Source organism: Lontra canadensis, unplaced genomic scaffold (genome assembly GCF_010015895.1).
Source record: "Lontra canadensis isolate GAN:19392208 unplaced genomic scaffold, GSC_riverotter_1.0 scaffold101, whole genome shotgun sequence".
NCBI lineage: Eukaryota > Metazoa > Chordata > Mammalia > Carnivora > Mustelidae > Lontra > Lontra canadensis.
This window is the reverse complement of record NW_022631095.1, coordinates 4,738,637-4,755,736: the sequence shown is the minus strand read 5'-3', so window position 1 is coordinate 4,755,736 and position 17,100 is coordinate 4,738,637. Positions and strand designations below refer to the sequence as shown.

At 48.2% G+C, this 17,100-nt stretch overlaps 1 protein-coding gene across 15 annotated transcripts in view; it reads left to right on the top strand.

Annotated features, from left to right (window-relative positions):
• Nucleotides 1–17,100, top strand: part of ANK1 (ankyrin 1) — a 206,343-nt gene that overhangs the window by 122,259 nt on the left and 66,984 nt on the right. For all 15 annotated transcript variants that reach the window (XM_032837953.1, XM_032837951.1, XM_032837956.1 and 12 more), the window contains exon 3: nt 14,060–14,158. In XM_032837953.1, coding sequence (XP_032693844.1) covers nt 14,060–14,158 — 99 coding nt within the window. The remainder of the gene's footprint in view (nt 1–14,059; nt 14,159–17,100) is intronic.

Here is a 17,100-nt window from a genome sequence, read left to right as displayed (position 1 = left end):
CCAGAGCCTGAGGTTGTGACCTGAGCTGAAATCAAGAGTCGGACGCTTAACCAACTGAGGCACCCGAGCGCCCCTGAGGGCTGTCACTGCATCGTGAGATAATCGTTCGTAGGGACAATGACTCTCATGCCTGTTGGTGGCTCCGATGCTGGCACCAGCCCCAACAGTCAAGTGTGGAGTATCAGCAGCTCGACCATCTGAAGGGTCACAAAAACGTTAGTGCTTTCCAGTGCTGAAACACAACCAACAAAAGCATGTGAAAGCACGCGCGTTCCCTTACTGTTCTCTGAATTTCCACGTGTGCCTTCCACATGCAGCCCATCACTGCTGGATACTGGTTTATCTTGAAGGTAAAGGGTTTTAGGCATTTTGAATAAATGGAACGCCGTTACCAATAGTCTCTGCTCTAAAGGAATCTTTTCCACGGCAGCCGCGTGCCGTGACTAAGTCTTTTGGTCAGGATTTGTTGGGCTCTGGCGATTCTGATGATCGCTACCTTTCTAAATTAAAGAGCCTTCAAGCCAGGAGGAGGTCATGACATTCGACTCTCACTTTATAACTCAGAAAGCTGAGGTCTAGAGGTTACTTGGAATATCTTCTGGGCTTTATGAGTTTGCATTCGCTGAGCTGGCGGTAAGAACCATCTTGTGTTTCTCTGCAACTTCATTTATTCCGCAAACGTGTGTTGAGCACTTCCAAGGAATCATCCAGGCTCCTTGCTAGAGACTGACCTCATTCATCCCCTTCCCTTGAAGAACTCAGAGGCTGGGAAAGCAAGTCCAGCTTGTAAATAGGAAGTTACAAACTGAGTGTCACGAGCGCCGGCCAGAACGGGCACAGGAGGCTTCCCTCCAGTGATGGGATTCCCTGAACAAATGTTCACTGAGGGCCTCCAGTAGGCTATGTGCTGGCTGCTCAGGGGGCAGTAAGTCTGAGTGCCTGCTCTCACATTGTTGCTAGTCTGGAAAAATGGCTAAAATGCCAAGGAGTCAAAGAGGCTTTGCAGGAAGAGTAGGAGTTTGCCAGGTGGAGAAATGGGAACGTGGAGTTGCCGTGGGAAGGGAGAGACAGGCGAAGGCAGGAGCAGTGGAGGGCGCTGGCAGCAGGGAGATGGGTGATGCTGGGATAAATGAAGTGAAAGAAGGTGAGGCTGGGGGATGCCTGGGTGGTCCAGCCGATTAAGAGCCTGCCATTGGCTCAGGTCACGATCTCAGGGTCCTGGGATCGAGTCCGGCATCAGGCTCCCTGCTGGGCAGGGAGTCTGCTTCTCCCTCTGACTGCGGCTCTCCCTGCTTGCGCTCTCTCTCTCCAACAAATAAATAAATAAAATCTTAAAAAAAAAACCACGGTGAGGATGGTGGTCAATCAGGCCAAGGAGGTTATGTCTAGGTCAGTGGGGATATGGAGTGTGTTACTTTTCTCTGTCATCTTTTTCGTAGGAACTGTTGACAGACAGAGATGGCACTCAGTCCCCTGACTGTGCCTGGAACCACCCCCAGCTCACACAGAAAGCCTCCCCGTGGGAGAGGATGGGAATATCGAGCCTCTTAAAACTTGCTGCCATAGCGCGGGCCTGGAATAGCACTGAAGGAAGGGAAAGAGTGTATGAGTACAGCCCCCGCCAGGGAAAGGGGTGGTCTGCCAAGGGCATTCGAACAAGAGAAGCAACCAGATTCCCCCGGGCCCAGTACTGTGGATTCCTCGGAAGTTCTGGTTCCTCCTAGAAAAGGCATTTAGTGAAAAAGATGGGACTGAAAGCCCCCATCCCTGAATTAATATAAATAGGTAAACTGTTACTGTATCTCAGCTGAAATAAGCTATGTGATGTTCATCTGGGTGATTGTCATGACTAATTCGTAGTTTGACAGTGAGTTGATGACTTGTCATGAGTCAGAGTGACCCACGGTGTTTGATAATCATAGATCCCAGTTCTGCAGTGTCTCTGCTTTCCCCCACCATTCCCCAGCGTGACCTCACTTCACCCTTGTGAGAGGCAAAGAGGGCAAGAGTCTTCCAGAACAAGGGCCAGGGGCTCCCAGCTCCCAGCCCAGGTCTCCGTGTCCTGGGTGTCTGCCACGGGGCCCAGCTGTGCAGCTGGCCTGTTACTCCCCTGGGAGGTCCTCCCTGAGCTGCTTTCATTTTTAGTATGCATTCCTTCCCGGTTAAGGGGTTGACTCACCAGTTCAGTGACAGGAGCAGGAATGTCCCCAGGATCCTAGGGACCAGGAAGGGGGTGAATGGCATTGTCAAGAATGATCTGGAACATGTATTAAGGAGAGTACACCCCCCACGATCCACATTAGGCTTTGATTACTATGGATTTCCAATATGAGGAACAGATGTGATGTTCTTAGTTGGGAGAGGCTGAGAAAACCAGGTAACCATGCATGGGTCAGGTTGCGCGAAAGTGTGTCTGATTCTACAAACCCTTTTGGAGCTTGTGCCATGGGCCAGGCCCTGTGCTAGAACCTACCATCCAAAGGTGAGGAACCGCACAAAGTCCTGTTTTGAGAGACACAGACAAGAGCAGATCAAAGCAATTTCATGGGATGACGGCCTGAAAGATTACCCCCCAGGGCCTTGGGGACACAGTTGAGAGAACAATTCACTTTTGGGAGGCTGGAAACAGGGCATAGTGTGGCAAAGAGAAAGGGACAGGAAAAGTCCCAGAGAAAAATGACATTTGATGTGGGCCTTGAAGGAAGATTTGCCTCTCTGGTTATTACAGGAAATGCTAAACACAACACACAATTCCAGTTCTTTCTCATTGGAATAGACTATGCATGTGAATTTGCCTGCGATTATTCTCATTTGATCATGAATCTTTTGTTATAGAAATTTTTGTTATTTTTGACAACTGTGTCCCTGATGTTCACTGTTTTGTGATTTTTAATTTAGCAAAAAAATGACTTCATGGTAGTTGCTTAAAAATGTACATGAGAGGCACCTGGGTGGCTCAGCCGGTTATGCAACTACCTTCAGCTCAGGTCATGATCCCAGGGTTCTGGGATCGAGTCCCACATTGGGCTCCTTGCTCAATGGCAGTCTGGTTCTCCCTTTCCCTCTGCTCCTCCCCAGCAACTTCTCTCAATCACTCTCTCTCTCTCTCTCTCTCTCTCTTTCTTGATTACTCTCGCAAATAAATAAATAAAATCTTTTTAAAAATAAATATTTATATTATACAGAAATACGTAACGTCTTCTATAAGTTTCCCCATATACCTCCCTCCCCAAAATCACTGTGAACAATTTGAGGTATGAGTCTCATCATACCTTCTGTGCATCTCTACACGCATGTCTTAATTGTTTTCTGAGAGCTGTTCCATTGTTTTACCATGGAATTGTGGAATTAAGGGGAAGCCAGGGGATGAGGGCAATTCTATCATTTTGAAAATCCCGCGAGGTTAGGGGACACATCAGGGGGACAGCTCAGAGGCCTCACCTCCTTCTCCAGTGCTCTGTCCTCTGACACCCCCCACCCCCCGGCCCTTCTTCTGAAGGTCTGGCTCTTGTTATCCTTTTAAAGGAATGCCAAGGTCTCGGACATAGAAACTCTTTCTAGTCCACAGGAGATATTCTTAGCTGCTGAGCTGAATTTCAGAGTCTGTGTCTCTCATTAACTTGAGCTCACACTTCCTGCTCCAGGCTCCCCCGGGGGCCTTCAGCCCCTGCATTGGCTCCAATCTGCTGCTGCCAGGGAGCCTGGGCACTGCACAGTGCGGGGGTGGGGGGGGGAGTGGGGGGGGGGGTTGTGCTCCTTGTGTCCCCGGCGTAGAGAGAAGGTGATCTGGGTTGACTCATCTCCTCTCAGGGCTCTGACTAGTGTGAATTTCTTTCTTTCTTTTTTTTTTTCTTTCCTTCTCAATTTTTTTTTAAGATAATGAAAACCATTCAAGTGTTTTCCCTCCTGGTGAATAGCTCGTATACTGGATCTTAGCTACCTGGGTAAGAGAGCTAAATCTGGGTTGGAATGAAGCAGAGGAGGGCCAAGGGCTCAGCGCAGGTCTTGTTCCTTTCTTTCTGTGCCCCCCGCCCCCCACATGAGTGTGGGCCATCTCTCGATTTCTGCTCCTCTTCCCTCCCCACTCCCAGGACAAGGACAGGCTGACAAAGGAGATTGGGGTGATTTTCCACCAGGATTATGGTAATTGCTTCGGCTCTTCCTGGCTTCTGGTTGATTGGATTCCAGATTCCTCTATTTTTAACAGACCTTTCCCACCAAGCAGTCTCCGGGGAGCCCTTGGATCGCTAGGTGAGACCAAGGCAGGGGTTGGAGGGATGGCCCTGCGGGAGGTGCTGCCTGGCCTCCCGGACAGGCTTCCCCATCTACTGGTTCCCACTATCGGCGGTCTTGTGCGTTTGCTCTCCGGCCCTTCCATCTTGGAATAATCTCAGACCTCCAGGAAAACTCAGACCTCACGGGTCTGTCAGAAACAGGAGGCTCTGGGTGCTCAGCTCCTTTCTGGCTCTGAGTCAGGAGGCACGCCGGAACCCTAATAGGCCCACCGTCCTCTCCCACCACCACCAGAGCCCAGGGTTCCCCACCACTCTGGTCCCTCCCCCCCACAGCCTCTTCTTCTCATCTACCACTACTCCCTCCTACCTCCCACTTTCTTTGCTAAACTTGTAAATGCTTTTGTACCTGTCGAAAAGTTGCAAGAACAATGCAAAGAATTCTCACAGCTCTGTCACCTAGATCCTCTATTGCCATTTTATTGCATTTGCTCTTCCTGTTTGTTTATTTATCTAAAATATAAACTATGTATGACATAATTCCCCCTCACCCCAACATTCCATTGTGTACCACTCCAAAGTAAAGACACTTTCCCACATAACTACCCTTCCGGCCTCCAGAGCAGGCAATCAGCATTGATGCCACACAACCATCTACAGACTCCATTAAAATTATGCTAACTGTCTAGATAATGAGAAATTATTCTCCCTCTCCCTTGTTCCCTCCCTTTTTCTCCCTTGTCCCATCTCCCTCCCTTCCTGGCTTTCCCCAGTCTTCCTCCTCTCTCCTTCCCTTCCTGCCTGCTCCAAGCTTCCCAATTCTCTCTCTCTTTCTCTATTCTTAGGGTATCTCCAGACTGTATTTAGTTGTCATTTCTCTTCAGTCTCCTTCAGTCTGGAATGTTTCCTCAAGTCTTTGCCTGTCTTGCATGTTTCCAGCACTTTCCAGTTTGTAGTCTGAACCTCAGCTGTTTGTCTGCTGATGTTTCCTTATGGCCAGACCAAGGCAGTGCAGCCTTGGTAGGAATACACTAGAAGTTATGCCCCCTTTCCACCACTGGTGATATTAACCTTGGTCATCTGTTGGTGTCATTGACTTTTCCTTTGTCATTGATCAGTATTTTGTGTGTGTTGCGGGGGCAGATATTCTGATATAATGCCAATATCCTGTTGTTCATCAAAGTCCCAACCACCAACCTTGGCACACACGGATACCTTCTGCCTATATCAGCTGCCGCTATGATGGTTCCAGAAAGTGATTCTCCATTTTGGTCATTTCTACTACATTTACGAGCTGACATTCTATTGAAGGATGAGCTTTTCCTTCTCCCTCATTGATTTATCTTTTCATTCATTGTTTATACCTGTGCAGACTCATGGGCTCCTGTTTTATTAGATGGGTTATAAACAATACTCTCATGATTTATTTTGATGTTCAAGTCCAAATGAGACCAGTGGAGATGCTCTCAATAGGCGGGCTTCTTTGTTCTTCAACATGCCCTCATCACTCTTTGAGCATTTCCTTCCTTTCTGGCCCCTGTTGTCCCAGGGTGGTTTTGAACTTTCCCTGCCCCGGCCTTGGATCCGCCATTTTCCCAAGGTTCCTTTTAGTGGAGGATGGTATTTAGACACCAAAATCCAGTCACTCAATGTGCTCATTGCTACTGGTTGTCATGTGTGTATCCATACATCCAGATCTAGTTCTGCATCTGTCTTCTTTTTAAATCCGCGAGATCATGCCAGTACTTAGGTCTAGTCCAACACCTCAGAGTTCTTGCTAGGCCTTCCTCTTTCCACATTTATAAATCCCTTCAGACAGTGAGAAACCTGACTCCCATTGATACCATCATCCTCCCTGTATTGACTTGTTTGCTCAGGGCAACAATCTCCCAACCTCTTAGAGCAGATACACTGATGCCGTACTTCTGCAGAGCACCCTTTCTGGTTCCTGCTTCTTCAGACGCTGAAGTCTCTGAGCTGTGAGGGGTGGGAAGGAAAAAGGAACAGAAGGGAAGGTGGGAAAACTCCCATTCATTTTTTGTCTCATTTCTGTTTTGGCTGAAAATTTAATGCAGGCAATTTAGGGAAAGGAGTCAAAATTTATAGTGTTCCAGTGATTTTTTTGGCCAGCAGCTTCATTCACTTTCTCATGTAGTCAGACTGTAGTGATAGTCACCCCCTCTTTCCTTTTCTACCACCTCATTTGGTCCTCATCGTTTCTGCCTCTCATTTCCATAGTCTGCTTTTCTTTCTTCCCTTCCTCTTTCTTTCTCATCAGTCTCAGGATTTGGAGTAGGAATGGCGATCCTTGTTTCTCCTCCACAAGCCCTGTTTAGACTCTTATTTCCTGTCCTGTTTTAGGGCTACAGACTTCCCAATATATAATGTCAGTGATCTTGCTCCACAAATAGGGATCAACGATAGAGCAGTTAGAAGTCACAAGTGTACAAGCTGGGTTTTATTTGGAGAATTAAACTTCCGTAACATAGGGTTGAATCCTGATCTTCTTTCGACAGATAGAACAAACAGATTAGTTCAAAATAGAGAACCCAGATTGAATAGGAAAGTGGGACAGTGAGTGTAAAGACCTAGGTGTATGACCCCCTCTCTCTATACCCTTGTCCTTATTATGGGCAAGATCTTCTGATTGACCAATTGACCAGATGTTAACCATTAACCAGTAACTTTTACTGATCACATGAGTAAAGGGGAGTGCCTCATGAAGGCAATGTTACTTAGAAGCCCTTCTCCCCATCCCTCTTTTTAATCATTTCGGGGTCCTCGGACTTCTTGCCTTTGTCGACCACTGCCCTTGGCTTATTATTCCCAAGACTCTGGTCCTTTCCTTCCCCATCAAAATTTCCTCTGGCCAGTGCTCCATTGCCCCTGGGCCTGGCTGGATGGCAGCTAACAAATTTGGTGACCTGAACTAGTAGGTGTTCATGAATAAAGAAGGTCATGCTTTCTGGATACTACCTTAGCATGTTAGCTTAAGTCCTCTAGAAACACACTGCTTGGCTCGAAGAAAGAGGATGGGGGACAGAAATAATAAGTTTCAGAACATGTGGGTGTGGGAGGAGGAGGTGGGCCTCAAGGTCCTCAGGGCACAACCTGGGGCTGCCTGCTCAGTGTAGTGGTGGTGGGGGGAGCTGTGTTTGTGGGTAAAATAAACAGCTGTGAGAAAAGGAAGTGAGATGTTCTTATACTTTTCAGAGAGATGTAGCAGCCCAGGACATCATAGCTTTTCTATTTGAAACCATCCTCTGTGGGATGCCTGGGTAGCTCCATCAGCTGGGCATCTGCCTTTGGCTCGGGTCACAATTCCAGAGTCCTGGGATCGAGTCCTGCATCGTGTTCCCGGCTTATGTGCTCTCTCTCCCTCTCTCTGGCAAATAAATAGATAAAATCTTAAAAAAAATCCTCTGCATTGGACAGGAGAAGAGTTAAATTCCTTGTGACATGTCTACTGTATTTGTACATTTAGAAATCAATTAGTGTAATTGGGGCAATCATAGATGCTAAACAGAGGAACAATTTACTGAGAACAAATGTCTGGAATTGTGTATTTTGCCAATGGAATTTCTCACAGTTGGTACAAGAAAATACTCCAAATTAAATCATTCAGGCTGAATGTGACTTTTTTTTCCCTTCCTCTTAAAAATGTTAAAAGAAACACAGCCTAGCTGAGAACTCCTCCCCCTCCTGTTGGACAGATTGCTTCTCAGAAAAATCCTCTAAATTGACATTTTACCTGAAAAAGAGCAAAGGCAGATGAAAAACTCCAGGTGTGTATGCTTGGCGTGAACACTTTTGCCAAACAAGATCATAAAAGTGTTGTCTGCTCTATTAGGACCATGGGAAATGAGATCATATGGAGTAGGTGTCCTTAAAGGCTCAGTATAGGGAATATGTAGGATGTAAAGAGCTTCTAAGAACATCATTCCTGCCCTATCAATGAGAAAGGCCTGGAAAATCTACAAAATTATAATTCATCCTGAGCCCTTCAGAAGGCTTGAGATCAAATTGTGCAACCAAGTTAACTGAATTCCGAAGAGGGGTGAGCCCCTCCAAAGAGAAGACTACCATTTCAGCTGTAGCAGAGTATGGGAAAAAGAAGCAGATGTTATACAAGCCAAACTCTGAACAAATTCTTAAAGGTCATTGTGAGCTGCAGTGTGTCTGGAACCACAGGCCTCTGGTGGGTGTTCATGAGAAATATTGGGATATGTCAGGAGACCAGAGAGTCTCCCAGGATGGCAAAGGAATATAGGAGGCACTTGGTGGCTTTGGAGGCAGAGGTAGAGGCAGGAACAGAAAAAGCCTTGCCTGCTTCCCAGGATCCTTCCCTCATGTGAAGCAAAAACAAACACGCTGACCTTCAGACCATAAGTGAAAATCCATTCTTCAGGGGCAGGAATAGAAACAAACTACCTTGGCCCCAGGACACAGTGAAGACCCAGTGGTGCTATAGGAAAGGTAGACGCAAAATCCCCTTTCACCTAGGGGAGGGCAGGAGACGATGCTGGTCCCCAAATGGTCATGTACTAGTAATGAAAAGAGTTCTGCTACTGCTGGAGGAGGAGCAAGAAACTCCCACCCAAGACCAAGTACAAAGACGAGGTAGGTCTTCCTGCCACAGAGATGGGAGAGAATGCTTAAAACGAGAATTCCCCCACCTTTGAGGTCCAGGTTCAAGACCTTTTGTGGTATTGTTTGTAACACTAAGTCTAGGTCAAAACAAAGGAGAGCTCTCCTGTTTGCCTCCCTACCCCAGAATAAGAAAGAGCATATTACTGCTGGGAGGGGTGCAGAAGCATGGAGAAGGACCCCAGCTGAGGTACGGGCATCTGGCTGGCTGATAGCTGAAGGGAGATCAGGAACACAGGAATCCCTCCAGCACCCTTACTCCTACTCTAAGCTTATGATACCAGCTGCCTCCATCTAGAGGAATTTGAAGGCTGTAGTACACTGAAGATAACAAAACTCAAACCCAAGTCAACTAACCTAAGTCAATACACATGCACGTACACACACACACCCATACACACACATAAGAAGAAAACAAAACCTTTGTCAGGAGGCAAAGCAATGAACAGAAGCAGACTCAGAGATGAGATATTGGAACAATCAGATGGTCTTTACAATAACGGTGATTAATGTGTTAAAGTCTAGTGGGAAAGGTGAACAACATTCATGAACAGCTGAAGAATTTCAGCAGAGGGATGGACAGTGTCAGAAAGAATCAAATGAAATGCTAGAAATTTAAAAAGCCAGTTTCTTAGCGATAAGAAGTTTCTTTGATAGGCTCATCAGTGGATTGGACACATATGAGGAAGACATCAGAGAACTTGAAGATAAGTCCATGAAAATGATCAAAATTGACACAACAGAATAAAAAGAGTAGGCAAAGATGGGGCACCTGGGTGGCTCAGTGGGTTAAAGCCTCTGCCTTTGGCTCAGGTCATGATCCCAGGGTCCTGGGATCAAGTCCCACATCTGGCTCTCTGCTCTGCAGGGAGCCTGCTTCCTCCTCTCTCTCTCTGCCTACCTGCAATCTCTCTCTGTCAAATAAGTAAATAAAATCTTAAAAAAAAAATAGAGTAGGCAAAGAGAAAACAGAACTGAGCAGCCAAGGGCTGTGGGACAATGTCAGTTAACCAAATGTACATGCAATTGGAGACCTGGAAGGAGGAGTTTTTAGGAAGAGGGATCTGGCAAGCTATTGTTTTCCCAAGGAAGGCATGTGGTTAAAAAGTGGCCACAAGTAATTACCACTTTGCTCTCCAGCTTCTAATTTACCTGAAGCATTTACTGCCACACTCTTACCTTTTTCTTGCTTATCTTCAACACCCAGTTATTTGGGATATGAAATACGTGCCTTTACCCATCATCCCCCTTAGCAGTCTGTCTGCCATTCGGCATCAAGAGGAGGGGCTGGGAAGGTAGCTGGAGTGGTGAAAGATGCGAGGCAAGGCTCAGCGGCTCACCTTTTCCTTTTGGCAAACAACTGAAACTTGAATTAACTGAAATAAAACATGGATCGTGGTTTTGAAGAGGTAGTAGATGATCATTCTTCTCTGTGGTTCATTCAAAATACTGGAAATGATCTCCTGTATTGGCTAGTAATGCATTTTTAAAAAGACTTTATTTATATTTATTGGAGAGAGAGAAAGAGAGAGAGAGCTTGCAGGGGGAGAAGCAGAGGTAGAGGGAAAGAATGTCAAGCAGACTCCATGTGAAGCCCGACACGGGGATCGATCTCACAACCCTGAGACCCTGACGTGAGACAAAACTAAGAGTCTAACACTTAACCAGCTGAGCCACCCAGGCACCCCTAGTAATGCATTCAATAAAACAGTTACACAAGTTCCTTACTGTGTATGTGCTGTAAATGAGTTTTCAGGTATTCAGTGACCTTAGCGGCTAGATGGTGACCAGCCGTCCAGCTGCTTGCTGAGGTCAGCTGCTGGAGAAAACTTGCTGCTGGAGGTCGGGTGCTTGTGTGTCTCCTGAATGAAGATGCTTCCTGGATGGGAGGAGGACGTTTGATGAGAAGGGCTGGGAACATGGTCTCTGCAATTTTAGCTCAGGGGTTTAGAATTTAAACTCAGAAACAGCTTCTCATCTCGCCATTGTTAATGACTTGTATCCCTTCCTGCATACAGGCTTCCTTGAACAGGCCTCCGGGGAGATTTCCTGACCCTCTTGGCAGAGCAGTTCCTTTTTCCTCTGTGCTACTTCTCATCTCGTGCGTGCCATTTTGGGCACTTTCACATTATCTCACACTTATTTTTTATGCATCTGTTGTCTCTACTAAATTGAGATCTTCAAGGATAAGGGTCTGCATCGTATTCCTTTCTAGTGTGGTGTCAGGCATGGAATAGGTTCTCAGCAACTTTTGTCTGAATTGGATTAAGGAAATGCTTGTGTTAGGTAACTGCCGGGACTCCGAGAGCAGCTGAGACAAGCGTTAGACCCCCCCGTGTTCTGTGGCTCTTATTCTGTGATAAGTTCTGGGCCTTTGTGCATATCTCCCGTGCATGTCACAGGCACCTTGCGTGTGACAGCTATGCCAAATGGGGCTGGGATTCATATCACCACAGTGATAGACTCAGAGGTGACTTAGGGTGACCATGTTGAAAGCAAACAATCAAAAGTAGGGTAGAAAAATACAAAGTCATAAGGAAGAAAGAGAACATTGATCCAGGGTCTGGGATGGAAGCCGAGTAACACAATTTAAGATACCGATCTATTGCGATGGTCCCTTTTCTGTGACTGCCTCCTGCCAAGAGTGTAGCTTTTAGGGGGAGGCCTGGGATGCAGGAGGGGAAGCAGAGGGACTTTCTGTGGACCAGGGCAAGGAATAAAATCTTGGATATCAAACTAGAGTGGCCGTGACCAGACCCGGATGAGTGATTGTGACTGAGGGTTCGTTCTGAGCTGCCGGGTGAGCAAAACAAGGAGAAATGGGCTTTTATCCTCTGATGGAAACATACCAGTTCCTAGGGGCGAAAACAACAACTAAAACCACCACCACCAAAAAACCCCAAGCCCTTTTTTTTCCCTTGGGAAATCCAGATTTGTTTTCTACGTGGCTGTGCTCTAGAAAAGATGTGTGACCTTGGCTGCTCATTTGATTACCCCCAACCTTGATTTCCTCAGCATTCAGAGATCCCGACAGCCTTTTCCACTCCATTCTCTGGGCAGACAGGACGTCTAGAATCCTTCTGGTTGGAGATGCTGACATGGGCTCGGAAGAGCAGGGACAGACAGCCCGGATCATCAGCTGTCCACTTAGGTGTTTTCCTTGTTGACTTGCCAACTCCCCAGCTTTGAGGCATTCGGGAGCTGCGACTGCTCATGGGAAGGGACCAGGCAGTACCATGCCACTCTCCCTGCCACCACAGCCCCGTCCCCTGTGGGAAGCACACTGCAGCAGCTGCTAACACCAGCGTGAGTCCTGAGCAATCCCAGGGAACCTTCCAGAACACTGCTGGGTTTCAAGAGGGGCTAGCAGAGCGCACGGCTCCAGGAGGGAGGAGGGGCTCCTGCGCAGACCTGCCCTGGGGTAAAGCCGAGAGCTGGAAGCTGCAGAGAAGGGCTCCAGGCTTCCAGAGCCCCCGTCCCTGGACAGATTGCTTTTCAGCGCATTTGTGTTTTGCAAATTGATTTGAGGAGAACTGGTTTGCTGCCACCCAGTGTTCTTCTCCCTCCCCCAGCTTCCTGTTCTCACAGATCACTGTCTCCCTTTCCATTATCAAACCTGACGGGGACCCAGCCTTTATTCGATAAGCCCGTTCACACCAGGGTGTGAATAATTCACACCGCTTTGGACACTGCCTTTAATGGTGTGCACAGTGTGCAAGAGGAAATCATCTCACGGTAATTCCTAGGCATTTGCATATGTTGTGGGAGAGGGCCCTCCCATCACCTCCCCCTCATGCACCCCCTACCACTCTGGCTGTGCTGACGTGCAAGGATTTGGCCCACTGCACTCTGCATGTTGGGGGTGCGGGGACCGACTGAATGGAAATGAGGGGAAGTTCCCTTCGGAGCCCACCTCCTCTTTTCTCTGCCACCCCAGGAATGTCTTCAAGGCCCCAGTGTAAAGAGAGTTTTAGAGGTGGGGTCCAGGGCAAGAATAAAATCCCTTGGCGTGAGCATTCGTGGGTCACGAGTGCCGGAACCCAAAGGGAGGGGGGGATTTCAGGGGCCCGTGGTGGGTGAGGCTGCAGGAGCCACACCCTCAGGAGCCACGCCCCTCCCGCTGAGGTGGCAAGGGTCTTTTCCATTGGCCAGAGCCTGCAGTGGCTGAGCGTTGACTGAAGCAGGAGACAGGAAGGAATGGGAGAAGGGGGGGGGGGATGGCTGGTGGGCAAGGAGGGGGAGGAGGAAGAAAACACAACAGTGGGGCATGGGGAGTGCTGATTGACTAACATCATCTTCCATATGGAACCAAGATCTGCTCGTCACTGGAAGCAAAATGAATTCCGTCATATTGTCAGAATTATGTGTGGCTCTAAGTCGCACTCTCTGAAGTCAGCTTTTGCCAGGAAGTTTCCAGGCATCTTAAGTGCAAGGATCAGAAGACAGGACATGCGAGTGTGCCAAGTAAACCCTTCTCTCAAACCTCGCCATGTACAGCTGGAACTTTCTGTGGTCAGGGAGAGTTCTGCTCCTGTGGACTGCCCATTGGGCGTGGACAGTGTTGGTTCTCCCCCCCCATACCCCACAACGGAACTGTCAGACAAGCTTTGACCACATTTGAAAGGTCAATGTGGCCAAGGGGCTATTTTAAAACTGATTTGTCTGTCGAAGAAATCATATAGCTGGTGGTTGGTGGTATTTAATTCTTCAAAGAGCTTATTTCAGAATTTTTTTTTTTTTTGTCATTGTTGTTACTAAATATGCACTTATCTCTGCAAGTGTTTAAGATACACTGGTGTTGCCCCTTTGCTTTTACTGGTTGGTGCCATGAAAATTAACCAGGGGATTGAAGCTACAGCACTTCCATGAAGTGGTTGCCAAAAGCGTGGCCAAGATCTGAATTTCAAGGTCACCCACTGCCTTAGTGAGAGCTTCCCCACACTTAAGATGGAGATGAATCCAGGGAGAGGTGGTCTTGTTATCGCCCTGCGTTCCTGTTATCTGGGGCTTCTGCAGAAAAGAGCTTGGAGAGGCCGGACCAGCGCCACTCAGGGCCCCTCCTGTTCTTCCCTTCCGGCCCGTCACACATCTCTTCACAGGGAAGTGGCCTCATCTCAGCCACTGGAACAGCAGAATGCATAGTCCCCTAACCACTCTTCCTGCCTCTCTGCTCTTTACAGAATGGGCTGAACGGCTTGCACCTGGCCTCTAAAGAAGGCCACGTGAAGATGGTGGTTGAACTTCTGCACAAAGAAATCATTCTAGAAACGACAACCAAGGTACGTCTCTTAGGGAACGGGGAGCTTTTCGTTGATATTCAAGTGTGGGGGGATCCCTCCTGTCTTGTCCCAAACTTGAGAGAAATCCAAGAGTGCTTCTGAATTTCTCTTGTCCTTCCCATCGTTTCCTAGTTCTAGGCATCCCTAAAATTACCTGAAAATTACAGGACTCTATATCCACAAGGAGTCAGTGGGCTTTTGCTTTATCCTCCTTGCCAGATTATGCACCTAGAAATAGAATTCTTTTGGTGACTTTCTGTTTTCTTGGGGTCTCTAACTCCTATAGGGGCTAAGAACCCTGGAAGCCCCACAGTCAGGTGCCTGGGGTCCAGATCCCAGAAGAACTACTTCATGCTCTGTGACTTCGGGTAGGTTAGCTAGTGAGAAGTCTCAATTCCCTCATCTGTAAAATGGGGGTGATAATACTTGGTTTCCGGATTCAGATGACAAACGAACAGGCATCAGCAAATACTGGTGGCTGTGTTGCTACTGAGGCTGGAAGAAGAGGGCCAGACCCTCACAGTTATCCTTCTCCAGCATTCTACTTGGTCAGCTCCACACTTATTTCCTCCCCTGACTGATGACCCTGAACAACATTCTCTTTTCCTATCAGGGGGCACGTCACAGCCCCCACACCGACATACTCTTCCCCCTAGCTCCGGTGACGTAAGCCCAGAAATGACAGTCACGAAATCATGCAGCTACAGGTTGCAATGGGTTTTATATCCATCCATCCCGTTTGCTTAGCGAGCAAGATGCTGCCGCCCATACGTCAAAACAAAACGACACACAAAAACCACCTCTCTCTGCTGACTCGAGTACTGCTTCCTTTTCTTGTCCTTCCCGGTTACTTCCCGCAGTTTTCCTCTTGGCTTTGTCCTCCTGGCCTCTTTCTTTCCATCTGCTGTTCCATACCCATGGTGGTCTCACGCCCAGCCTCAATCTCCACTCCGGGCAGCAAGCGTATTTGCCAGAAGAATGATAGGTGGACCACAGATAGAGTGGTTATGAAGTGTGTTACCAAAATATTAGGAAGGTGCAATCATCCCTGGCGGTAAAATTAGGTGATTTTCACGTCCTGTCATGTCATGTAATTTTCATGTGATCTCGCCGGTGAAATAGACAAGAGTTGTTCTTTTTCTATGTCTGTGTGGCACTTTTTTTTTCCCCTGACAAGTACCAATTGTTTCCACCCTTCTTCTGTGGACGAAGGGGATGCAGTTAGTTTTCCTTCTGGCGCTCCCACGGACCTGGCCGCCAGCAGTGCGCCATCTGCAGGCTCCTCTTCCCTGGCGCGGCCCCAAGAGCCACGTGAACAGGGCTCCTCGTTGTTTTCGCTCTTGCCGAATTTCCCTCTCTGATTGTTATTTTGCAAGCGAACGCTTGGTGTGTCTTTGTTATTTATAGACATTTTGTAAGCCAGAGTGGTTTCTGAATGCCACACAGAGGGAGGAAAAAAGGTGAGGCAGAAACCGTGGGCTGAGCAAGAGTCATAGCAGATTGGGGAATTCTAATGGGTCTCGCAAGCATGAGAAAGATTAAAAAAAGACAAGAGTAAAAAAGCCAAAAACCAATATAGTTTCCTAAACTGTGCTTAGAAATTTTAAAAGCACAAAACAAAAGTATCCTGGTCCCATCCTCCCGTCTCTGCCTCAAAGGGGCCTGTGCTCAGCCTCTCTCGGCTGGTGGAGAGGGAGAAACCCCCCATCTCCCTGCTTGAGTGTGCCCGGCACCTGCCCCGGCCCCATCCCTTCCAGGAGCTCCAGGACACCCAGCCAGTGGACAGAGTGGGTCTTTGTGGATCACATGTAGCTAAGAAAAATTTTTTTTTCTTCTTCGAGGGTATGTTCCTGCATGCAGAGGGAGGGTGGAGAAAACAGGCCCCACCTCCTTGCCCTTGGACCCTCACCCCAGGCCAGGGGCCCTCTTGCACCGCACACTGTGTGCATCTGTGTGTAAGTGGGGGGGTCTGTTTCCCACGGTCTCCTCTTTGCTCTTACCCACCACCCGTGCTACTCTCAGCCAAGATCCGGAAGGTGGCGTGGGCCAGGTTTCCATGTGGGCCCAGCTGGCCCCCTCCACCACCCCTGGCATGGATTTCTGTGAGGAGAGCTCTGATGTCATGTGATTTCAGGCAGAGAGCGGCAGATGGAAAGCAACATCTTGACATTGTTGCTTCTTGAGGGCAAGCAGCCCGAGTGTCTGTCATCTCGATACTCCCCCACCTGGACTGGCGCCCGACACACATGTGTTCAGTGTGTAGTGGAGGCATGAATGGTTACAGCACACGTCCTTCTAAACGGGGAGACTTGGAGATCAGAGTCCTGATTTCTAGAGAAGGTTCCGGTGCCAACAGCCGTGTCCCACTTGGTACAGTGAGAGAGTTGGCCTCCAGACGTGAGCTCTTCGGACTTCTATGAAAAGTGATTAATCAGCATCCATACCTTCATTTCTGGCACTTATTCTTTGACAGATGTTTGAGGAAGAACCCTTTGGTTTATCCAGTGGAATTTAAGGAGAAATCAAAAAGACTAACCTTGGGAAGCGACAAGCAGGGCCCTCCTGCCTGATTCAGGGCACAGTTTAGAAACAAAGACCTGAGCTCCCTCAGCCCCCTGGTGTCCTCAGTGGGGCTACCTCTCCCACCGCGGGTGCCGAGGGCAGCGATGGCTGTGTGGGGTGGGGGTGGGGGGGGCACAGAACTTGGCGCCTGCACCGCTTTGTTCCGCCCAGGTGAGGCCACTCTTCTTCTACTAGTGACAGATGGCCCCAGTGCGTGGACTGAGTCTGAAGTCCCTACTTGCCAGGGCTTGAGTTGCCTGAGATGGATTAGCAAGTGTTTATGTAGTTTAGTAAATTACATGCCATCTGAACTACAAAAAGATGAGTTTGTTTGAGATCTCTGCTCCTTACATAGCAGAGGGACAAGTGGGCCCAGATAG